This window comes from Vidua chalybeata, chromosome 1 (genome assembly GCF_026979565.1).
Source record: "Vidua chalybeata isolate OUT-0048 chromosome 1, bVidCha1 merged haplotype, whole genome shotgun sequence".
Lineage (NCBI taxonomy): Eukaryota > Metazoa > Chordata > Aves > Passeriformes > Viduidae > Vidua > Vidua chalybeata.
In genome coordinates, this window is record NC_071530.1 from 130583535 (window position 1) to 130609378 (window position 25844).

Here is a 25844-nt window from a genome sequence, read left to right on the forward strand (position 1 = left end):
TTTCAAATCATGAACTTCCAAGGAGGAGTTGTTTTAGCAGCATTTTTGCAGCAAAGGAGCTCAACAGTTTCATAGCTCTGGCAGGAAGAAGTGCTGCCCTGTGATTTGCAGTGTATCCTGGGTCACATCAACCATCAACTGTTCATTGCAGGTGAAGAGTTCTGTGGTTAAATCAGCGAGCAAGCACTGTCCTTAAAACAGGAGTTTTGTTAATACTGGTATTAATCAGTGTGTGGGCTACATCACAAGATTCAGCTGCAAGCCAGTGAAAATTTAGCTTCATGTAGATTAAATTATTAAAAGCCCACTTTGAGAGCTGGGTGTACAAAGGCGGCTTTGCCAACTGCAGGTGATCTTTGGGCTGCACTTACGGAACAATTGTTTTAAACTCTTTGATAAATAGTTATGAATTGCACACATTTCAGTTTGTTCTGTAAAATTCACTATCTGTTTATAGACAAGTTAGATTTGAAACAAGTACAATTTCCAGTAAATAATTTAAGTAACTCCACTATGCTTACATAATGATCAGGTGTAGTTAAAGCAGTCCCTTTCAAGTGACAGTACTAAAATTTCTCAGTTGAGAGAAAAAATAAATGATACTCTCCCCTGTATTATTTTTACCAACATATTTTTTATTCTCCTTTTTATTTGAATGGTAAAGTATTGAATTGTTTAACAGAACATCAAAAAGATGTTTAGTATTCTATAGTAATTAGAAGCATGGGAGTGAAAGAAGCGTTTATGTAGTGAAGATTGTTCAGAGTTTCAGTTTTCTTCTGAAAATATTGTGGCTCAATTGGACAAGTGTCTTGCAGTGGCTTTTTTTTGCTCATTCCTTGAAATTGAATCCAGCCAGTCCCTTCACTTTCTTTTCATATCCAGTTAGGTTTTAAAATCTTCTCCCTTGTTGTCCCACCCCCTTCTGTTGAGGTTAATGGAAGTGTTTCAGTGGAAAAGCTTGTACTTAAAAACAGAAGAAAAGATAACTAGATTTCTCCAATCCCTTGCTTCTATTTTATTCTTGGAATTTTATTATTTATTTTATTTTATTATCTGAGATGATAATAACTATGTTATTCTACTGCCTATTTTTTTTTTTTTTTTATTTTTAAAAGTTCTCCTCTTTAATCCATCCACATAGTTGCCTTTGGTACATAGACGTTTTGTCTCCTGCTGACTTGAGAAACATGTTTACCCTCTGTCACTGCCATTTCTACCTTATGGTTTTTTCCTTGACTACGTTTATATTCCTGTTGATACTCCTCTTATTTTTTGCACTTTAAAAGTGTATCTCCATGAGGCTTTGTTTGCATGCCACAGCTTGTTGAAGGGAGATGTTCCTAAATGCATATGAATTTAAGATTGATTTGGTTTTTGTGGAGGACAGTGTCCAAAGAACAGACTGCTCTGAATGGTGTATTGCGTGGAGAAGGAAGAAAAGAAGAAAAACACCATCCATATGGTCTTCTGTGAATCTGAGACTTCCTTCTGTCTCCTTTCAGACTTTGCTCCCCTCTATTTACCTCAGGGGTCAGCTGATTAAAAGGAAGAAGTTTTATGGTGGTAAGACAAACATCCTCTATTCCTACTCTTTTCCTTCAGCTGAGTGTTGGCTGTGTGTTACCCTTTACCATGACCATCCTTGGAAAGGAGGAGGGAGCTCTCTGTGCTGCCCCATGATGTATTCTGTTCAGTGCCAGGGCTGACTTATGTTTCTGCTGTGTATGTATATGCCTGTGTGTGGGAGAGCTTGACCCTTTCTGCTACTCCCTATCTCTAATAAATCAGAGACTTGGAAGGACTGATATGGTACCCTGAAAGCTCTAATGCCTCTTCACACCTATTTGTGCTCGATAATTTTGATGTAAGAGGTAATTATAATAATGAAAATGTCATTAAATGGAGATGATATGAAGAGCAGGTCAGTATTCTATCTCTTAGTTTGCTTTTGTATTGCTAGCCTTCTGTTGCTTCTTTGTCTGGTTTGCTGCTTTCCAAATAAAGAAAATGAGGGGGGGTTGTTGTTTTGAATCTTGATTTCTTTTTTGTTTGTTTGTTTGGATTTATTTATATCCTTCCTGTAGGTGTAAAATATAACATCTGTTATCAGTGAGCTTTTTAGAATTTGTTCTCTTTGCGCATTGGTCCCTGGTGATTGAGGGGGTCACTGAAGATATAAATAAGACCTGTGCTCAAGGCTGAGAAGCTAGAAATTCAACCAAAAAAAAAATCACAAACAAAGCCTATGAAGCCAGAATCCTTGCAGCTGCTGGCAATTTGGGTTGCCAGTGGTGTTCACTCCAGGAGCCCTCTCCTAATGCACCTATTGTGGCGTGCAGCAGGCAGCTGCATTCTCACAAGGCAGGGATGTAAACAGAAGGACAGAGCTTGGCGATTCATACTGAGCAGAAGGAGGCCAAACAGGTGTATGACTTAAATAGTTCCCTCAAGATGTCAGCTGCTGGAGGATCATCCTCATGTCTGTAAGATCCAGCAAGTTTCTTTTTCAGTTGAAGAGCAGCTGATGCAAACTTTCATTTTCTACAGATTCTTGGAAAGCTGTTCTACTTTCCCAGCAGTTGGATAGTCCCAGGGTAGAATGCATCAAACTTTATTTGGTCATTTTACTATTCAGAGTTGTTTTCTGCTTCTTGTTTGGCAAACCATATCTAATCCATGCTATTTTTAAAAGATTCTGTACTTATTGAGGAATTCTCTTGGTGCTTATGTTACTGAATATTAAAGTGAAATACAAACAGGTATGTGTAAGTTATAGTCTGTAACCTAGGACATATGTAATTATGGCAAAGCTATTATTCTTGTTTGGTAAAGCCTAATTTTATTGAGTGTCTAGCAGTCACTAAATGCAGTTTTCTAAATGTTAATTTAATTGGAGTCCATGTGGTAAGAGAATAATGCTGTGTTCTTCAAAGGGAACTTTCCTTGGTAAGTCTAGTAGCTTCTGGAGCCTTTCCTACAGTCCGTTATTTATTTATACTATTTAATTCCATATTTGCATAGTATTTTTACTCTGCAGTTTCTTAAAGTTTTCTGTGTGTATTCCTATTTGGTTTTGAATTTGACAGTCTTGATATCTTTTCAACTTACTGTGAACCAACAAATCCAATATAAGAAGCAAACAAAGCAAGTGAGTCTTGGGACAAATGATGACAGAAACACAAAATTAGGCTGAATTTATTTCTTTTAGGTTTTGCCAAGTGGTTGTAAATGGGGAATAGTCTTGATTTTATTTTTATCAACCTAATTCTTCTGAGAAGATTAACAATACTTCTGACATTTTGACTAATTGCAATTACAGTTGGCCTCTCTATACAGATAATGGTGAGTGTCTTGGAAGATCATGCACAGCAGGAGTGCAAACAAGGGCAACTTTTGTTTTGTAAGGAGTTTGTGGTGCTGGAAAAGGGGATTTACTTGCGTGGAGTTTAGGCTTTGCCATGCTGCTCGTGATGCAGAGAAAGTTACAGGAGTGTGGCACGCCTGAATAGTTCCTCTCTGTAGATAATGGTGACAGCAAGATCTGTAGTTTTCCTCCTGTTTTGCTGCAGTATGTTCCATCACCCCCTTTAAAATGTAAAGCTTTGCATGTGATGAGGGGATTTTTTGTGATATGTAGAATATACAAGTGAAAAAACAAAAGCAAAGTATGTGGAAGATGTGAGCCTGTTACTGAGTTAAGACTATGGGCTTGCTGTGGGTATAGCTAGTGATTAATGTAGTCATGGCTCTACCCAGGAATGTATTTTATGATTTAAGTCAATATTAACAAACTAGCTGATCTGATATGAATTTTTGGTTTACATGTGGCTCATACAGTGAATTTTACATGTGTCCTGTAGAAAATAGGTGGTCACATATGTAATTGGAGTCTTGCATTGTGTTTGTCTGAATGAGCAAACTTAGACAACACTGGCAATTTTTAGACAACATTGTTTTTGTATTTCCCAACTCCAAAAGATTGCTTTTCTATGTTAATGTGAAGAATGGTGCACTGAGGGTATGTGCATACACATTATGGCTGAAATAAATCTTTCTAAGCTTTTGTATAATCAAGTTTTGATTGGTTGGGTTATTTTTCCTTTTAGCTGTGTTAGAGTTCTTGTAATGTCATGCTTACTTCTCCCCTTAGGAGATTGCTATCATTTTCTAAGGCTTCAACTTGAGATCTGTTTTCTATCAGAGCATCCAGTTTAGCTTGAAGCACTGGTTCTTACACAATTTACTTTTCCCTGGGCATTTTACCTTATCTTAGAAATAGGGGTTGGAAGTGCAGGAACAAAGTAATAGAGCATGAGAGGTCAGCTACCACAGCAAGAAGAGTTAGAACTGACCTGACACCAGCAGCACATCTTTTCATCCACATTTTTTAGTTTCTCCACATTTGATTGTTTTACTCAGAAGAGAAACTATCTGCTTTTTGAATTTTTTTATTCTCCCTTTACACTTTAGTGTAAGATACAAGCAACATCTGCTTCTTACTAGCCATTGACATGTACCTTTAACAGAGAAAATGTGGGGGGTTTTTTGAGCCTTTTCTCTGCTTTTATTCATACCATGACACTTCTCTTAAATACTTTCCAAGATGTGAAATCTAGGGATTTATCAAAAGCAAAACTCAACCACTTTATCTGAATTTTGTCAGCTGTTGAACAAGAATGTCAGGACCAAATGACTCTGAGTTTGTAGTAACATTAATATGCTTTCAATTAATAGTTTAAATATGGATGAGAGGTGATTCAGTAGATCTAAAATCAAAACAGGTGCTTTTGTTAAGTAAATAAAAAATAATGGGAGAACTACTTACCATCTCTTCTGAACACCAAATTGTGGTATTGAACTGGGGTATCATATATTAAAAAGCCTAACTGCCCTTAAAGTTTAGCAGAATTAATTTAGGGTTTGTTGGATAACAGCAGTTTTCAGAGAGTATGTGTTTGAAGCAGACAGTAATGTAACTCCCAGGTGTTAGTGGGAAATGCCAGAGGTGCACCTTGCTTACCTGTAGGTACCAATGTTTTTAAGTTGAATGCTGATTCAGAGTCAGGGTTCTTTGTGATCTCTATAGCTGGCATTATGTGATGCTTTCCTTTTATTTTCTTTTCAAAGTGCAAGGAATTATTTCTTTGAAATAATAGTCCCAAAATCATGTTTGTTCAGGGTCAATGAAAAAAAAAAAAAACACCTTTCTTGTCATCCCCCCTGCTTCCCAGCCCTCCCCTGCCCCCCAAAAAATTCTTTCTCCTGATTTTACCGAACTACATCCTGTTTGCCCAGTTTTGAGCCAAACTCAGGAATGCTTCTCTCGATCTGTTACACAGAGTCTGCTAGTAATTTCTTTTTTGTTAGTTCTTGCTCAGGTCTTGCCATATGGCCAGTAGCCCTCCCAGTTCTTGGTTAGCTCTACTTAAAAGGCACTTAATTTGCTTCGCTTAGATTTTTTTTTTTCTTTTTATGTACTCTTTAGCACTTTATTAAGCAATTTGTTATGTAGATGATATACTCAACAAATGGAATGTTTTGCATGCATGTAAACTTTCATCAGGTGCATCTCAGGATGCTTATTGTCTGCCACAAATGTTCTCTATGTGAGTTCATCTTGCAGCATTAGGAATCTACAGTACTGTGGTATTGCTTTGTGTCTTTGTACTGGTCATGCTTAGGGTCCATTTCTCTTTTTGTAGAAATAATTTGGGCAGTTGTCCATTCCTGTCAGATCCTGGTATCATCTGAGCTGTTGCTGGCTCTGCCAGCCCGTGTCAATATGGCTTAATTTGGGTAGTAGGGTTTACCTTTGTAATCTTGGCAGAGTGGCAGTTTAAGTATACAAATGGCACTTCCAGGTAACTTCAAGGTTTATTTTTTGGGCTAGCTGTAGGCATGTGTGGATCATAGTGAGTTGTCAGAAGCCTTATGCACAATTGTGGTGGAACATCAGGATGGAGCAGCTGCAATAAATATCCTTGATGCTTAAATTGGAGAAACAAATACAGTTTTAGGGGTTTCTTTTGTTGAGCATCTGAGAAATAACAAGGACCTTGAAATCAGTGATAAAACTTGAATTACAGCAATTCAGCATGTACACGATGTTAGTATTAAGACAAACTTGCCAGAAGATACAGGCAAAAACATTCATTTAAAATAACCAGAAACAAACAGTTTCTGCTCAGTTGTTGAATGTAGGGTTTGGGGTTTTTTAACATTAGTACATGAAACTGTCATCTCTCCTTTTTTTTTTTTTTCAGTCTGTTTATTTTACATTGTTTGGAAAGTCTTTTTGTTAACATGCTGGATTTATCCCCAAACACTCAAAGAAATATTAAACATATGCAGCAAGTTATCACAGTTTAAAAGTGGGAGGGAGGGGTGCCTTTTTTTTTTCTGACAAATAAAGGAAAAAAAAAAAAAAAGAAAAAAAGATCTGAACTTATAAGTCTACATGAGTTTATCCCACTCAGGGAGTATTACATGGCTCAGGAAATGCTGAGTTTCAGGTTAAATGTTATTTCAAAGGTGAGCCATGGGTCACCTGACCTGCAAAGCCAATGGAAAGAGACACTGGCCTTTGATTGAGGTTCAGCTGTAAACAATCGGGAGCAATAATTTCCTGAACTGTTGTCACTTAATAGATCTCTGAAGAAGCTCCTGTACGACCTCTGTAACTGTACTATGTTTCAAGTATTTCCATGTGAAATTAATATTTATGCATATCTACTCTGCAGGTTATGTTACTGATTACAATATGACTTGCTATTGTTGAGAAAGGATTATTCTTCTCAATAAATAGAACTGAATAATCTCTCACATTTTACATAATATATAGCTGTACAAAGTAGTTTTCTAATTTCCTCCTTAACATATATCCTCCAGAAATTAAATGGGTTTTTTTTTCCAGTTTAGAAGACTTAAAAATAACCCAATTTAAATTTTTTATTGTTCGTTTAAATTTGTAGAAAAGTGTGTCTGCTGCTGTGAGAAGGCTCACAGGTGAAGATTTTCATGCACGGTTCTGGGCATCTGGTTTTGGGTGGCCCGCTCAAGCAGGGTGGTTGGCCCAGATGATCTCCAGGGGTTCCTGCCAACCTCATCTGTTCTGCAATTCTGTTATTTGGAAAATAGAATTAAAATTTAATAGTCAATTTTAACTTCATTACTTGCCACAGGAAAAAAAAAAGCATTTATGGCAACCTGTTCCCTGTTCATTTAGACTTTTCATTGCTTTTCTTTCTGGTAAAGCAGTGAATGGAGTGTGATATCAAAGCATGGCAATGACCTAAATAGAGCTGACAATAGAATTCTAGACATATATAATAGTAACAGTCAGATATTCTGATTAGTGTAAAAACACTTGATATATTTTGTCAAAAGGTTTATTAAAAATTGTAGCTATGTCCCTTTTGAGAGTATGGCAGGGATGGTCATGATGATCATTCTTTTTAATAATTCTACAGTAACACTAAAAAAATTACAGAGCTGAGTTGTTAACACTGTGTTTTGTTGGTTTTTTTAACAGTCCACATACTGGGGGGCAGAGTTACCAGCCTGATGTGCCCCAAATTCCCACTGCTTGCATCACTGTGGAAGATGCTGAAATGATGTCACGAATGTCTCTCCGTGGCACTAAGATTGTTGTGCACCTGAGGATGGGAGCTAAGACTTATCCAGACTCTCTGTCCTTTAACACTGTGGCAGAAATAGTTGGAAGCAAGTACCCAGAGCAGGTGGGTGAAAATATACAAAAACCCCTCATTTTTTCTTTAAAAATTTGGAAGAAACAATGAAAAAACCAAATCATCCCTTTTGAAGAAATCCCTAAAACAAGTAACTTTCATTCACGTGCTCTTCTACATTTTAGACATCTTAGCTTTTCAATTGTTTACAGGTAACAGGTTTCATGGCTATGTTTAGCAGGTATGTATGGTTGGAATAAACTGTCTGCACCACCAATTCTGTTTGAACATTTCATAATTTTACATTGCTGTCTTCCATTTGTAAGACTTTTCTTCTTGCTTTCTCTTTTCTTCTGACTTCTTAGCTAAAAATCATACAAACCAAATTCATGGTGCTGAAGGATTTGTGCCTGGTACAAAGTCTTCTGTGTCAGCTTAAAACATGGAATTACCTTTCAGGCAGTATGTTTTATTGTGAAAATGTTGATGTGGCCACAATTACAGCAGCACTAGAAATTGCTGCTAGAGTACCTACTGAGCCACAATGCTTTTTTAAACACTGTATTTTTTATGGCTTCAATGGAGAAGAAGAATGTCTATCTCTGACCTTTAAACCAGGCAAGAGATTTTATCTGTTTAAGAGATTTTATCTTTTCTGTGATGACAGTTCAGTAGCTCTGGCTTGTGGTGTCAGAGATCCTCAGTGAATGTACAGTTTCAGCAGCTTGATCACTGGGCAGGGAAAGAGTAACTACCCTGATGGTTGATTGGTTTACATAACATCACCTGTGAGTCTAGCTTCGTGAAACACATGTTTACTAAGATAAATGTTCCAACTTTGTAATTAGGGTGCATTTAATTTAATTTTATGTAATCTGCATTTTTAACAATGTTTCTAACCAGTTAATAGGCTGTCTTTCTTGAATTATGTTTGGTGTACTTCAAAATTTGACATTTCAATTATGAAGTGTTCAAATATAGACTTCAAAGATATGTTAAGGTGCTTGCCTGGACTTGATTTTCACTTTGCTGTCCTGCTCTGTTTCTTTAAGTAATGAAGTGGATTGGGATCTCTTCACTACTTCCACTGACAAGCTCATTCTTTTAAACACTGGGTAAAGGCTTATTTACAAGCCCCCTGCTGATGATAATGGGAGTGGTAGTGGACACACTTCGAAAATGTAACCAAGAAACAGGAAAATAAAACAAGTGAATGTTTTGGTGTTTTAGTACTCAGTTCCTGTTGGAGCCTTAATGGGTGCTTCACCATGCTCATTCCATTGCGTTACTCTGGTAAAAATGGGAACCATCTCGCTATTTAGGCAATAAAATACATTGCAGATCCAAACTCTTACAAGGCCCTCTATGCCAAAGTGTTTCAAAATGCAGTACAAATCCATGGGAATAGAAAGATGCCATTTCCATAGGCCAAAATTTCAGTTTAAGTTTTGAATTGAAACAACCCCAAATCTGGATCTCGACTCTGGGATAGAAATCAACAGTGGGTGGTATTGCTCCTACAAAGGTGTAAAGGAAAACAGTTTAAAATTAGGTTGAAACCTGTGAAACATAACTGGTCACAGGTATTGCTGCAAATTGTAACTTAAACCCCTGAAATGTAGTTGAAAATGAGGATTGCTGTAGGACACTGAAGAAAGTGTGTGAAGACTGGTGAAATGTGATTCAGCTCAAGATGTAACTACACATTTAGGTATAATTGTGTTAATCAATATATTGACCAGGATTTAATATACTACTTGATTTACAAATAATTCATTTACTCATTCCATGTGATTTCAACATATTTATCAAAATGATCACCATGAACTGAAATAATATATCTGACAAGTTTATATTACAAACAATATTAATTATTATTATTAAAATACATTAAAGGATAGAATAATTTAATTTTTTCGTACCGGTTTAAAGTTTTTTGGGGGGTTATTCTTTGTTTTGCTTTGTTTTTTGTTGTGTTTTGTTATTTTTTTTTTTAATTTGACCACTTTTGCATCATATCCAGTGCTGTTCCTCCTTTTTCAATCATTTCTCCAAGTGCTTTATGTGTATTCTTGCATATAGCAATTGGGATTTGGGGGGTAAAACTAGAAAAATGTTAAGGAAAACAGAAAAATAGTAGTTGACATATTTTTATATATTTTCTTAAAAGTTTCCTGTATTTTAGACTTAGTGTTCTGAAAGTCATTGCTGCCACAAGAAATGTTGAAATCATCAAAATGGCTACTCAGAATTGTTTGAGTTGTGAACCTTATTTTAGGTACCTATGCTTAACTTCAATACATTTGCATTTCCAAGTAACCTAAAGCAGTAAAAGAAATGTTATTACTACTGCTTTTTGAAGCATCAAGCTCTCAGGTCTGCATTTATCTTCAGAGGTGATAATGTGACATGAGCGCAGATGTCCTGTGTCTTTTTGAGGCATCTCTGTACTCTATGTGCAAGTAATTCTGAAAAATTAACCCACTGATACTTCAGGTTTCCTTCCTGCTTTATCCTTTCTGTTTGGCTGGCCAGCAGGCAGTAAGCAATTGTTCCAGCTAAAAAGAAGTGAAACCTACAGCAAGCTGCAACTTTGCAGTAGTAAGTTTTCAGGTGGTGTAGAAAGCATCTGAACAGAAAAAGGAAATGGATTTTGTCATGTCTCACCAGTGTCTCTGTTCTCTTTATAATTGTATTATTCCTTCTAAGTTTGGAAAGGACTGTTCACCCCAGACAAGACTCAGGAATTCCTATGTCACAGCAGGTGATCAGATCGTGTGTGGTCAGAGCAGAGACATCCACCATCCTCGTGAGAGTTAAGGTCCTTGTTTAGTGCCTGCTGAGGCCTGATTAACCTGTAGGTGCCTAAAGGAGCTGAGCCTGTGCCTATGAGATAATGAATTCAAGATCCACCTTTTCTTCATATAAACAAATGGGAAACAGTGGGACCAAACATGCTATGACTTGATGTCCTGGCAACCTTTCTGAGCTTGGGATCCCATTCTCATGGTGCTTAGGACAGCAGTGAGAGTAGAAAAGCTGTGGGTTGTGGGACTTAACATATTTAAGCCTGTATGACTGCTGACAACTGAGCCAAAGAGTTTTTGAAATGACAAAGGTATGGTAGCAGAACCTGCTGAGGTCCAGGCTATTGCAGGTTAGAGACATTTGCAGTCCATTCCTGCCTTTTATCTTGGAGGAGTATTTGAGAACTTTTTTGCACCTAGGCCCATGCAGCTAGCATCCTTTTGTGCTGTATTGTGTGCTGGTGAGATGTTTTATTTAAACTATGTAAGCTGACACTGGAGACTGACTGACTGAGAAATTCACAAGTTTACTAATGTGGTTTTCATTTGAAATTCAGGCAGAGTTGGCAGTAAAACATGTTTATCTTCTCATTTTAATACAGATGTAACATGATTGGTCTTAAAGTGCAGCAGCAACCGTTCCCATCTCTGGGGAAATGCTATAAATAGCAGCTGTTTGTTGTTAATCTGGCTTCAATGTACCAAATGTGCCAAACATGGAACCACAAAATATGTGATTAACTGAAAAGGTATCAAAGTGGATAAAGTTATAACTCTTCTACAATCTTGACTTTCAGTGTCTTTTCGTACTGTGTGTTTCTTGGTGTGCAGTGCTGTTTTACTTATCCTACAGTTACTAAGTGATGGAAAAACTGTTTCCTAAGTGCCCTACAAAGTACATAAATTTAATGGCTGCTCATTATTCTGTGATCCAGGATAAATACTTCAGAGCAGAAACAGAGGAGCTTATAAGTGGCCTTTTCAGAATCCTGGAGAGCTGTTCCAGGAATTCACTCTACAAAGCTTTTTGGCCTCCTGGTTTTATGGAATGCCATATCTGCAGTATGTACAATTTGAAAATTGTCTCCATTTTGAACACCAAGGACATGAAAGACCATTGAAAAATTCACTGTGGCTTAAAGCAAAGTTTGATCAGCACTTTGAAAGTATCAGTCCTAGGGATGACCTGAGAAACAGTGATGCTAATATAGTAGCATAGATTGTGAGGTTATTTACCAGTCTGTGATTGATGTAACAGAACCTGTTCTGCAAAGGACATAGATGCTTATTTATTTTTTCATTCTTCTTCTTTTCCCAGTTTCAAAGATCATCCCTGTCTCAGATTTTGTGATACTGGGCAAAGATCCAGGGAACAAGAGAACATAAAAATTATCCAGGCTTCTGAGCCTGTTAGGCATTCATGCACATAACGGAAGAAATAATTTGTAGACCAAAAATCCATCCCAACCTCAAGGAAAAAAATCAACACAAAACAACCAGACTTTTCTGAAGATGTGTAATACTCAGTGCAGTGTTGTTTTATGGCCTGGCATCAGTTCTACATATGTTAACAAAATGTCTATCCATTAGGTCTTTGATGTGGCTTCCAGATATCCCTATGCTCAAAGTAAATCATGCATACAATAGAGCTTTGAGGAGAAATATTTTAAGAGCCTGATGCCATCATGTTATGGCTCCATTATCACATTTTCTTCATGTGTATTGTTTTGCTATTCATTCCAAAATGTTGAAGGGTTTCTAAATACAATTCTGTGAGCCTCTCTCCTTTGACTGTAAGCTGATCCCCGTTGCTGCTACAAATTAAGTGAATTTGAAAGAATTAGAAGATTATTATAGAGATTTGGTTTTGAAAGTTTTGAGAGTGCCAGCCCATTACTTCATGACAGTGAACTGATGGGCAAGAGAAGTAGAAAAACAAATGGTAAAAATGAAACAAGAGAAAGGGTGAAAAAAGAACATTGGCATTGTTAGGAAATGTATTTTCTTTGATGTATTTTTGTTGATATTTGCTGAAATAGGTAGTACCTCTGTGTGTGTATGTTTTACTAATAGCTGGCTTTTGTACTATTAAATGGAGGTTGTCTTTTATCCTGTGCCTTGTGGGAGTGGCAATATTGCTTTCATTTGTTCTAAACCAGAGGTCTTGTCATGATGAAAACAGCCAAATTAATATGAAACTGATATGGAGGAAATATTTTCTTTGTAACATGATAATTTTATTTATTTATTTGTTTGTTTATTTAGTTATTTTAACTAGCAGAAGGCCAATCAGGTTTTAAGACTAAAGTGTATGCTGGATTTTGTGGTGTAAATCATGGCAAATATTCTAAAACTTGAATCACTTATTTAAAACCCAAGAGCTGACTGAAAGCATTTGATTCTGCTAGGGAAAATTTGGCAATAGTTTCCCTACTGATTAAATGGCTGATGCACCCTAATGTAATTGAGTTTTTAGAAACTTCAGTATCTGGCTATGCAATAGCTATAGCTTAAATTTCGTTTGTACATGCAGGGTTGATGTTTAGTGGCAACAGTTGAAAAACATTGTACTACTTAGAGCTGGGTGTCTGAAATACTGGTGGAACAAGTGAATGTTTATATGTGGAAGAAAGATTCAAAACAACTTAGATATTTTAAAAAATTATTTTCCTGATACAATTTTTCTTGAAGGAATCAGTTCAGATTCACCAACGTATTGTGGCCTTTATGAAGTTCATGTGTTTTCCAAATAACCAGAGCATGTCTCTATGTGGGCAGGTGAGAGTGGGGGAGATGGTCAGAGTGGCAGCAGTCTCTGGTGATCTTGAAAGCACCCAAAGCTGCTCTGTGTCCCAGTTGGTGATACCAGAGGAGGACTAAGCGATGTGCTCCACTAGGTCTGGGCAAACCAGCAACTCTTGGAAAGGGTTCTCCTCTTGCCAGCTGAGGCACAGTTGCTGTCACTGCATATAAACCATTGCAATATGAAGGAAAAATGTATTAGCTGTAGTAACCATCAATGCCTGCTCCACAGGGAGCAGCACCTTCAGAGTCTCAGCTCACTGGCATAAAACTGGTAATGTCCTAGGTCACTGCAGCACCAGGGTGATAGTGACAAGGGATGAGGACATCTAGGTGACCTTCCTCACTAGAGTCAAGTGGAGTTTTGAAGATTTGAATGATGCTGTCACCCTGCTATATATGTTCCATTTTTATTCTCCTGATGTAAGTTTAGCCAGTGAGCTTCCTGCCCTCCACCTGAGCATGGTCATAGATATCACCTGTACATGACAGCTGGCTGCCACCCCAGCTCCTTTCCTTATTTGAATCTAGACTGGTTTCTGCCCAAAGCTACTTGCTGGACCTTTGCTCTGGGCACTACTTTTCAGAGTGTTTCATTGTGTTTTAAACTGTATTCTAAACTGTGTTCTAACTGTGTTCTAAACTGTAATCAACTAAATTCTGACACTAGAAATTAAAAAGTAACATTTAAAGTGCTTGTTCTGTTGGCCAGCAAATTCATTAGAGCATGCATTTTTGTAGTCCTTTTGATGGTGTGAGTATAAACAGATACGCTATAATATTTTTTCTTTCCATCCGTTCTTTTGTCTCTACTCCCACACACCAGTTTAAAGAAATACTGTGGGATTTTGTTTCAGTAATAATTTAGAAATACACATAGGATTTACAAATGATTGTGAAAGCTCTTTTCCTCCACATTGTAAAAGTTATCTTCTAAAATTACACTGCATCTTTCTTGTATTCTGATATGCAAGAATGTCTAAAGGGTAGTCCTGGTTTGGCAGATGTAAAACTTGCCTGAGGCTTGAAGTAAGAAACACCACAATATTGAGGAGGAAGGAAAAAAGAAACAATATTTTTCTTTTCATTATGAATAAGTAGATGCCGGAAAGACTAGTGCCAAGTTCAAGGGTTAGTCTCAACTGTTTTCTACAGGGGTTTTCAAATACCTGTACTTGTATGTTTGTATTTGTTAGCTGCAGACTATGTGCTTAACCTTGTACAACCAAAGGAGGACTACCAAGACCTTATCTTTTCATTAATGTCATGTTTAAAAAGTACATATTTTCCATGCAAGTTTAATGGATATTGAGGGCTCTTCAACACAGATTCAGATTCCCACATGCAGGATCAAGGTGGAAGATCTGACTGTGAGATTTTTACCTAGTGGACAGAGCTAACATTGTTGATGGAATGAAAGGAGAAATGCTAAAAGAAGTGAAATTAGAAATGGTCAGGTTTAGACTGAGGTGAAAGGGGGAAAGAACTTGGTCTGCTAATCACATTGAGATACCGACAGCAGAGTTGTTACTCTAAGAACTGTGTGATTGCAGCAACTGAGATGGTTACTCAAGGATGTAGTGGAATGTGTAGCAGAATTCATAGTTTTGGTGGACAGAGAGAGCTGGTGAAACATGGAACCAGCTCCTGAATTGTGGGTAGACTTGTAGGGTTTTAGGCATCACATTGCTGCTTCGTGAGATCTGGGTCTGGGGCGGGGTGTTGTAAACAATAAGCTGACACAATTGGTGTGGTCTTTAATGGAATTGTTCTCAAGACCTTGGTTTACTAACAAAGTACGTGCTTAAAATGTTACTATCATTTGTTCTTTTTCTTTTTAAAAGCTTTTAAAAATTCTTTTTCTATTGTCATGTAGTTTATACTTTGGTCTAGAAGAAGGCCTCCAGGCTTCTGAGACATTAAAGGTCTCAAAATTTGACACTCTAGCATTAATGTAAATGTAGTTGCAATGGTACGAACATATTTACTATGGTTTGGCAAAGCAAAATACCATATAAAACACATAATACCAGTAAAATCTGTCAGAAATGCTTGTTATTAAAATGTTAAAGATTTTGTGACTCTGGCAGGCATAGATCTTAAATCAAAGAATGAGTTTTGTTCATAAAGTTTCTCAATTGTTGTCAGTACTTATAGCAATATATCATATAATATGTAAGTTATCTAGAATTTCATTTTACACAAATATAATTCTAATTCATTGTAAGAGGTAAATGGAATTTTGGACAAAAATCCTCTTGACTCTTTTCAATAGTATTTGTCACAAATGTAAACTGATTCATGTGTTTAGAACTGAGATCCCTTTTTTTTTTACTGAAGTTGCAAAGGAAAAAAAGGATGTTACACGGTCTTTAACAGAAAATGTATTTTGTACTACAGGCTTTGTAGATTTGCTTCTTTATACATGCTGAAAAGCATGTTCCTTACAGTCTGCATTGGCTTTTCACATAAGGTTTAAATCTGTCATTTGTCCCATAGACTAATTTACAGATTTGAACAAAAATATACTAAAATGTGTATTCTTCTGGTAGTTACATAATTCCTTGACATCTGAATTCTTTCCCAGTGTTTGAATTTACAACCATCATTATGAAATATTAGTCTCAAAAACAGTTTACAATGTCCTGGTATACAGGAAAAAAACCTGTATTCCAGCTCATTTAATCAGATATTACCAGGTAGAGGGTGAATGGAATAATATCATGATGTAAGATGAAATAGTTGGAAAACTATATTGCATTAGAAATTACACCACATCAGTGGGCTTTTTTGCCCTAGTGTGCATATAAGGAAATAGAGATAGAATTCTCTGTGTATTCTAAATATTTTAATGTGGGGTATTATATTAATGTTGTCGCATTACTTCTGTAATTGCGGGCTTTATTTTTTTAATTGTGCACCTGGCCTTATGATCATCGTGCTTCATTTTTACTTTCAGTGACGTCAGCTGGACAAAGATTTTTCTCATCCTCTTTGTGTGCCAAGTTTAATATGCTGCTTGTGTGAGAAGGTATTTCATGAAATAATAGTCTTTCACTGTCAAGGAATTTGTTGCTGTAAGATGTATGTATATATATACATAAGATAGTTTCAGGACACTGCCTTCTGTGGCATGCTGCTTGGCAGAGTAGAGCATATTCTACCATTCCAAATGGGAAATCTCAGTCATCCAGTTTCTTGTTAAGAGAAAATTACTTAGGTCTGAAATGTGATGTCCTCCATCCTCTTCTTTCACCTTTCATATAATTAGGAAGAGGACCTGAGGTCACATTATTCTTTGTGAAGGAAGAAAAACTGTATCTTTAACTGTTGTCAAGTATGTTCCTCTCTGTCTTATCTTACAAGCAGATAATACAGCTTGTGGTCTGTTCTGCTTGTATGACTTTGTTTCTTGGCATTGTGAACCTGAAGTCTTGGATTTATATTCTTCACTTCCGACTGAAGTCCACTGACCTTAGTTTATGTGTTAAAGTGCTCCAGGGATCTGTTCACTTAGCTGGAATTAATGTTCAGATGATACTTTATTTGACCATCTCTTAGCACGTTCTGCAAGTTGTTCTGCGGGTCCTCCTGGAAGACTGCAGCTGTGCATATAAATAGGCTATAGTTAATAACCCTATTTATAGCAAACCCAAGTCTGATGTTCTTGTCTCGCTAATTACTTTCCAGTAATTTCCTTCAAATAAGTTCAACAAAATAATTGGATTGCACCCTTATCCACTAAGTATGATACATTTACTCTTTCATTGATGAATCTGGCAGTTTAAGTTAAAATTGCCTAGACTAATTTAAATTATTAGTTTCAGGAAAGAGATACAACTACATATAAAGAAATATAAATAAGATGTCTTTGATTGGTTAAATTTCAACAAAATTGGTAAGGATAATATTCTAGATTATATGAAAAAACATAAACTTTATATTCTTTTGTCTGTGGACTTTGTTATGCACACAATGTCCTTCTAGGGATCAACATAACAGCCCATGTTGCTCCTTCAAAATACCCAGCAAGCCTTTCAGAATGCTTGAGAATGCTTTCAGAATGCTCCAAGTCAGCAATGGTTAGGACTCAAATTACTTCAATTTTCTTTAATCTCTAATAGGATTTTCAGTGAATTAAGAACAACTTGAGCTAAGTTCACAGTCACACTTCATTGTGACCTTTTGAATCTGCTGGTGACTGGACCATGGTGAGGGAATGTGATTACAGGTGTTGCCAGGGTCAGAAACATGAAAGTACTAAGTACTCTGAAAAAGAAAACAGCAATTCAGAATAGTCCTGGCAAATTCATAGGAATCACTCATACTCATCAGGATGAAATGGGATCTGTTTATCTTTAGGAAGCAGAAATGTAATGTACAATGTGCCCCTGGCAAAGTGCCTCATACAAAATCCTTGCCCCTATTCACTGAAAGCAGTTCTAATGTACTTACAATTTAGCAAGCATGGCACAAATTGTATGATGAGATTATATCCAGCTTTTCCTTGGAAGGTGTGCTCTGCCCTGTAAGAAAGCATGCTTTAGACGCATTCACAACTTGGGGAATTGAAGAGTCATACTTGAAGGGGGAATTGAAGAGTCACACTTGAAGAACATGTTTGTACAGAGACAAGTGGAGACATCTAGACAATCTTTCATGAGTGCATAAGTTCCTAAGAGAGCATCTGGTCAGGCATGATGTAATTGCTGCTGTTTGTTTCAAAAGCCTCTGCATGAAAGAGATGGCTTTGTTTTCCAATTATCTGTGTAGCCCATTTAAAAATCTTTTAGTGACCTTTCAGCATAGAATTCTGCAACATCACAAAGCACAAATCTTAGTTAAGTTTCAGACAGTAATACATAGTTGGGAAAATACAGAATTTGCATGTCTGTCAAATTAAATAATTTGCTATTAAATTCAATGTTGGTAAAGGGTAAAGGAATACAAGTTTGTGTTGAAAAGCAGAGACTTCCTATCTTTGGTTTCTACTAAGAAATTTTTCTTTAATTGGGAAAGGCTGTGTATGTTTAAAGGTAAAACAAAAAGAAGATTCCAACCAAACGTTCCCCTGCTTAACTGAGGATCATTTAAGGCATTTAATTAAGATGATCTCTGAAAGCCACTAAAATGTTGAAGAACAAGCAGCTAGCTTGCAGTAATTTTAGCTGTTAAAATCTAGTGGCATAGAAACGGTATTAATTCCTATAAATACAATCTTAGTGGTTTGAACAGATCTTCTTTGTCTTCATTTGCATTTAAATGTATATTTTTTAGGAATAGATAAAGATTTCTTCTCTCAGGCTGGTACAAAATGATACTAGCATGGTTTCAATAACTTCATTTTCCTTCTTTGAGCACTTTATAATCTATTCTTGAATCTTTGAAGCAGAAAACCTATTTTTTTTTCTTTTTCCTTATCTGAAACCACATATTTGATTGTAATATGAATCATAATTGCTAATACCAATTTAAAATTGGGCTGTTGAAACAAGCAGAACCAGAGATCAAAGTATTATCTGTGTTGTGTTCAATGAATACAGCATGTTGCTTTATGGATGCAACATAAACATGGATGCAGACTTGGGATATGACTGTAGTGACTCTGATAATGTTGTGTCTTTTCTATCATGTACTCAAACCATGCATCTCTCGTGGTGTAGAATAAAAGACATCTTTCTTTCCTTTTTCGTTGATGAACCAGGTGCAGATAGAAACTCTGTCAGATGATATTTCACAGAAGTTATTTTTCTGAAACAATTAGCAAAATGTGCAATTGCTCTAAATCTGACCTACTGAATTAGTAATTAAGAAACCTCAATTTATCTAAGGTTCTCTAGACAGTCCAGTGAAGAACTACTATTTTTTCAGAGCTCTCTTCATTTTCTCTCCAGTGTTTATTAAACCTTTGCCTCTAGAAGAAAATCAAATTATTTCTGGCACAGGTTTAACAAACATGCATGCTTAATGATTTTGTTCTGCAGTTGAAATTGGAATTGATTGAATGTGTGTATTCATAAATAAGATCAATATTTTAAAATGTGATACATATAAAATGTTTTTGACAATCTTCTTTAAACCTTGGAAAAAGGATCTTTTCACTCTTTGTTTTAATGCTTTTTGAAAAGAATAAAAGGGAGAAATGGTAGCATAAATAGCAAAATTGACTCAAACTGTGAACAAAGGAATGAAGTAATTCTACATCACTTTTTTCACAGGCATAATAAATGACACAAAATATTTAATTGTGAATAATGAAACCACTTTGTAGGTAATTCAACTATCACAAATTTACAAATCCTAAGCAAATGTGAATTCAAGATATCATTATGTGATCTCCTGCTTCAGTCTTGGACCTCGAGTTACAACTTTTACCACTAAAACACTACTCACATAGCAGATATTGCACTGCATTGCATTGGTGGGATGCCAGATTTCTACCTCTCTTTGCCTCACATCCTATCATCATAAACCAGCAGCCTTCCCCAAGATGTAATCCACACCATCTGGCTTACTGCAGTCCCTTTTTGAAGTGGTGTGGATTGTCTGTCGTCCTTCTCCCATTTGTTTGAAATTAAATGCAGGAATTGTTTAGCTGTATGCTACAGCCAGATTCTCACACTGTGGCCTGCAGAGTACCAAATGATGGAAACCTTATTGGTGGCCGACAAAATGAGTCAGCTGGCGGGCAGGCTGCAGTTTTGGGAAGAGGAAGGAAGTGTTGTGCAGGTCACAAGACTGTGACCCTTGTGGCGCTTTGGCTCAGCTCAGCCATGAATGGGGTCATTCTGTGGGCCAGGAGCACATTTTTGAATGAAGAGGTGTGCTGAAATACCCGTTGTGTTTCTTGCTGTCATCCTTATTTATTTTTGTGATGCTTTAACTGTGCGCCTGCTCTGCTCTTCCTCTGCTGAGTGCCTGCACATGTGGTGAACGTGTTTTCCCCAACTCCCCCAGCTGGTTTGGCCTGGGGAGTGCCGACTTTGCAAGGCCAGGTCCTGGGGAAAGGCAGTTGGAGGCTGGGAGCTTTCACTGGGTGTTGCTGAAGAGATTTTTCATCTGCAGTTGACCACTTGATGTAATCCATACAGTGCTAGTATTATGAGTGAAGTTTTGTGTATTTTGATTACAAATGTTAACTGCTGTCCGAGTTCAAGATGACCTACAAGGGATTGTAGGTCCTACTCACTTCCAATTTATGCCTTGAAAGGAAATGGGGGAAAGAGGTATTAAGAAAAAAGTTTCTACTTCTGGGTATTTACGCATTAAAGTAACTCCAAAGAAACTGAATGTGCCAACTACTATTCTGTCTGAATCTCTCATTCACAAGCAAAACCATGGAGGTACTACTCAAAGGCTGCTGTAAGCTTGTCTGGTGGAATTTAGCCTTCTAGAATTGGCATGGTCAGTGTCCAGGTCAGAAGATAAGATGCCTGTGTTTCAAAGTTAATGGTCAAAAAAGAGACAACATTCATGGCTTCCTGACCTCTCTGTCAAAATGCTTCTAGTCCTTTTTCAAGCAATCTCCATGAGTGGTGATGAAACTCCTGTTGTTCAGCTCTCTCTTCCTGCTTTTCAGCAACCTCAGAGAATTGTGGGATGAACTGTTAAGAAAACATAAACTTAGGCACCAATAACATGTCAATGAGACAAGTCTATATTTTCTTTCTTCCTCACCATGGATTTTAACTGTAATAGGACCAAGATTTCATTGGTCTGGTGTTTAGATGAGATCAGTTCAGAAATGAGGAACAGGTAGGTGAAGGTGAACTTGGCAGAGAGAGTTCTAATGGGACAAAAAGACATGCTGAGAAACCCACAAACCTGGTACTTCTGTCTTCTACTGAAGATATGGTAAATTGGTAAATATATTGGTAAATTTTGTTTGGTTGTATTTAAGATCTTGATTCTTCTTTACTGCTCTTGAATTTTATGGGCCTATGCTACCTAAAAACATGGAATGAAAACTTGACAGTCAGTAGGTATTCTTTTCTTGCATGACAGACCACCTTCTGACAAAGCTGTTGTAGGAAATGTTACTTCTAAAAGTTGGTCCAAGCCTGTAGAAATAAATTGCTCAGGAAATAAGGCATTCATTGACCTTTTGTTCCAGAGAAAGGCAACCTTCTTTGACCTCACTTTCTCTGCTACAGAGATACAGCATGTATCTATACAGCATGTCCAACTGTAAACACTGTTTCTTCAGAAAAAAAATAAACAAAACTTTTTAGAAGACATTCCCATGCATGGTTTTGTCTGTTTGAAATAGATTTTAGGACAAACAGTATATGACTACTATGTCAACCAATCACAGCTACACTGGGTTGTAGTCTGGCATTTGAACTTCCTCATATAGAGAAATGTATGTCCATGGTGGGAAACAGCCCAGAGCAGCTCTCCCTGCAAGGGCTCACACACAGGACCACTCAAGAAAGAGAAACCCAAGTTGCCAGTCCAAGAATGCAAGTTCTGCTCTTGGATGAAGTCATTCCTTTGCCTGGGGATTCTCTTGGATTTCATAGTCCTTGCAGATGCCCAAATATTCATGATGCTAGTAAACACTGGCTTAAGCTTAGTTTGCTCAAAGATAAAGTAGGCCAGATCCATGACTCATGCTGATTTGTATTTTTTTTTTTTTCTTTCTCCCTTTCTTTTGCTGGACGTTAAACAGCTTTTCAAAGATTCAGCAAATACCAAATAGGAGCAGCCTGTGTGCTAAGCTCCCATCTCAGTGTACTGCTGACTTCAGTAGTTTTCTGCTGAACAGAGTCAAGATCTAATGTTGCTACTTTAATGCTCTATATGACTCCAGTGTCCATTTTTAAATTTACTGGTCAAAATTTCTACAATTAGATTGTCTGCCAGTAGGAGACAACTACCAGAAGAAATGAATATAGTTGATGAAGTGGATTCTCCCAAGGGGAAAAAAAAAAAATCAGACTTCATATCATTCACAGGATTTTAACTTCCCCTTCTTCTGGCATCATCCATGTCCCAACCAAGCAGTCATATGAGTGAATGAAGTTATTTCTTAGTCTCAGGAAAAGGAAAAAGAGGACTCAGAGATTTCTATTTTTACATTCATGGTACAATCATGAAGGGGATCTTAGATACCAAGGAAAACATCTTCTAAATTTATTTGTATTTAAAAAAAAAGGAGCATATGTTGAATCCTCTTTTTTGCTGAAAGTTTTGTTTTACAGCCTGACTTGCATACTTTGAGAAAAATCTTTGGCTGGAAATAAATGTTCTGTGCTGCAATATGAATATTTTTATCCACTAAAACCTGCTTATTCCTAGAAGACTTGGAGAACTTTGGAAGAAATTTATGCTGCGTAAGATGCTTTGTTTCTGGGTGTGACAGTGCACAAATAATATATATCTGACATACTTGGGTATGGGGTTACATTGTTCTTGGCAATCTAATCAGGAAGATATTTAGTGAATGTTGTCAGAGCTGGGAATGGACCAGAGCACATACTTATAAAACAATAACATAAGAACAACTCACTTTTCCTTGAAATTATAATCCATCTGAGCTTCTTAGTAGAGATTTTTTTAAATTATATATAATATCTGAAATTTTATCTAGGATCTCCATTTTGGTTAAGACTTATACAGCTATTTATTCAAGAAGCTGTTTGAAGGATAAAGTGCAATGACCAAATCCAGCAGGTTCACTTGCTCTTTCTTGGCATATTTTTGCTCCATTTGCTGTCTCAGTGGTAACCCATGCCATGTAAGTGTACTTTTCAGCATAATTCTGCATTACTTGAACATATTCTCAATATTTAACTGTATAGACATGTCTTTTGAAACGTGTGACACTGTTTTCAGCTTTTTGCTATGTCTTACAAGGATGAAAATCCTGTAACTGAAAGTAGATTTGATAAATTTGATTTATTGTCTTGTTTGAAAGTGTATGTGAAAGAGCTTCCCAGTGAGGCTGCACTCAGAAACCATAACTCTTCTGAAGATAAAAGAAATTGTAATAATCCTTTCACTAGCTAATTTCTACATACTGTAAATGGATTTCTGTGTATCCAAGGAAAATTTCTCAAGGATAAAAGAGTTTGTGACTGTTATTGAGTGTGTTTTGTCCAGCCGTTCCTAGACTAGATGGAATGATTAATGAATGACTGGTTTAGTATCTTGGAATGAATAATTAGCTGCATCTAAATAAGTAAAAAGTCATGCAACAACAAAAAGGGTTTTCACAGAGAAATTAAATATTTTGAACAGTGCTTTCAGTACTTGACTAGCTAATGCACCCTTTTTTAATGGAATAAATCATTTTACTGTAGGTTAGACAGGGGACACTTGGAATATCATACAGAATACAAATATTGTGGAGCACTATATTTATTAAGATGCCACAAGTGATTGTGCTGGAGAAATAAATCCCCTTCTATTTTTCAATGTGGTTTTACTATTGGAATGGTTGTAGTATGGTCCTGCCTACCTTGTTGTGCTGTGACAGCAAGTCTGTAGGAAGAACTTAGTGAAGTGGAACCTGCACCCTGTGAAGCTGAGCAGTGGGGAGAATGAAGACAAGTGGAGTTGCTCAATACCCACTTGCACCACTGTAGTTATACCCAGTCTGCCCTAGTTTTATTTCCTAGAATTCCATGGTATTGACAGTATTTCCATGAAGTTGGGAAAACTGAGGTAGATGCTGAGGAAGCAACATGGCAGTCTTACACCTGGAACATCACAATGGTTTTAAAGCATCCTTATTTATTTTTCCTTCCAAAATTAAAGTGTAAAGTTTCTCTGACAAGGGTGTAGGTCAAGTGTTTCAAGATTCTTACTAGGCGTGCCTAGGCTAGAATATCAGTTCTGCCATATTTTCCAGGCAGAACACAAGGCATTCTGTGGTTTATTTTCCTAACTTGGTTTGTGTCCTTTGTACTCATCACACAAGGTTAGGTTTCCTCTAGGCTTTTAGCCATCTCAGCTAAGCTCTTTTGTATGTACAGAATGCTTAACATTTATACAGGCCTGTTGTTTAAAGTGGTTTTTGAGCATGTTTTTGTCAGTAGAAAGCAGACTTTATCATGAGCTGTGCTTTTGGTGGTACTTGGAGCGAGCGAGCAGGGTTCATAGTTCACACAGTTTACTTCTGTGTTCAGCAGTTCCGGCACAGAAACCAAACAGCCGTATCTGTTTAGACTGCCTCCATTCTGCTGAGCCTTTGTAGCCCTGCCAAAGTTCTCCACATCACTGAGCCTCCCTGTGAAAACCAGAGACCACTTCACTTTGTTAACAGGGCTGAAAGCCACTCACAGTGTGGGATCTGGGGAGCAAAATTCTTTCAAGAATGAGTTACACTCAACCAGTTAGAGTCATCAGAGGAGTAAATCAAAGGGATTATTTGTTTTGACTGGTGCCTGATTTGTTTTTGCCAATAATCTGCTCAGTCAGAAATTTTTTAAAAGCCCCTTAATTAAGTGTGATATTTTTATAAGCAAACAACAAGCAGAAGAATCTGGTTTAGCTTTCACTGTGCCCTCCATGCAGAAACTTTATCATCTGAACCATACTGGCTTCTTTCTGTTAAGTCTTATAATGAACAATAATCATGCTTTAAAAATTGGGTGAGAAGATTACAGTTTGTATAATGAAGGGCTTAAGCAGGGGGCAAAGATCATACTTATATCTAAAAATCTGATCATGGGAACTGCTCTGCTTCTACAAATTGTTTATAAAGAATTAAAACAAAGTGACAGAAATGTAGATGCCATGATATAAAGTGGGCAAAGCACAATCATTTTTTGGGGAAAAAAAAACCCTTATCTTGTTTTTCAATTTTCTCAGTATCTGAAAGGAACTATGATGAAATATAACTTTACTTCAGAATTATTAGCAAATATCCTTACAAATAACCACTGAGGACGAGGAAACTTCACCTCATCTCCAACCTTTCTTTAGCAGGTTGTGTTTGTAAAGTTACTTAAGGAGACTTAGGGGAAGAGAATAGGAATGAACTATGGTTCAACATTGTTAAAGTAGTTAAAAATTGGGCTGATACAATAAATGCTACCAGCTCAGAATTCTCACTGTTGAGCTACACATCATTAATTCTTTGATTATGAACTTAAGAAACACTCAATTGAACTAGTTAAATAGGCTGTATAATGGCAAGTGAAATTTATGAGGAGCTGCCACTGTATAATCTTTGCTAAAGAGATTTCAGGAGATAAAGCAGGTAAATGTCTTTATAATTTTATCATTAATATCAGATCAGTTGTACATGTGATGAAATGGAAACAGACTTAAGCAATATTAAGGAATAGCATTCAAATAAATTACAGTGTTTATAGCTGGAAAATATTAATACCGTGAGTCCTGCAGGATTCAAAGTAGGTTTAAACACTTGCCATAGCTATATTAGATGGGGTAAAATGTTCTTGAGAGAACACTTGAAAATTTGATATTTATCCAACAGCAGGCCTGAAGGAGAGGATGGGAAGAATCTGCAAGTTAAAGGTGTGATGGATGCCAGCTCTGACTCTACACACAAGATATAAATGTATCTATGTGA

At 36.8% G+C, this 25844-nt stretch overlaps 1 protein-coding gene across 2 annotated transcripts in view; it reads left to right on the plus strand.

Moving 5' to 3' along the window:
- CPQ (carboxypeptidase Q) overlaps positions 1-25844 on the plus strand; it is a 145505-nt gene that overhangs the window by 43458 nt on the left and 76203 nt on the right. For both annotated transcript variants that reach the window (XM_053958067.1, XM_053958060.1), the window contains exon 4: positions 7535-7742. In XM_053958067.1, the coding sequence (XP_053814042.1) occupies positions 7535-7742 (208 nt within the window). The remainder of the gene's footprint in view (positions 1-7534; positions 7743-25844) is intronic.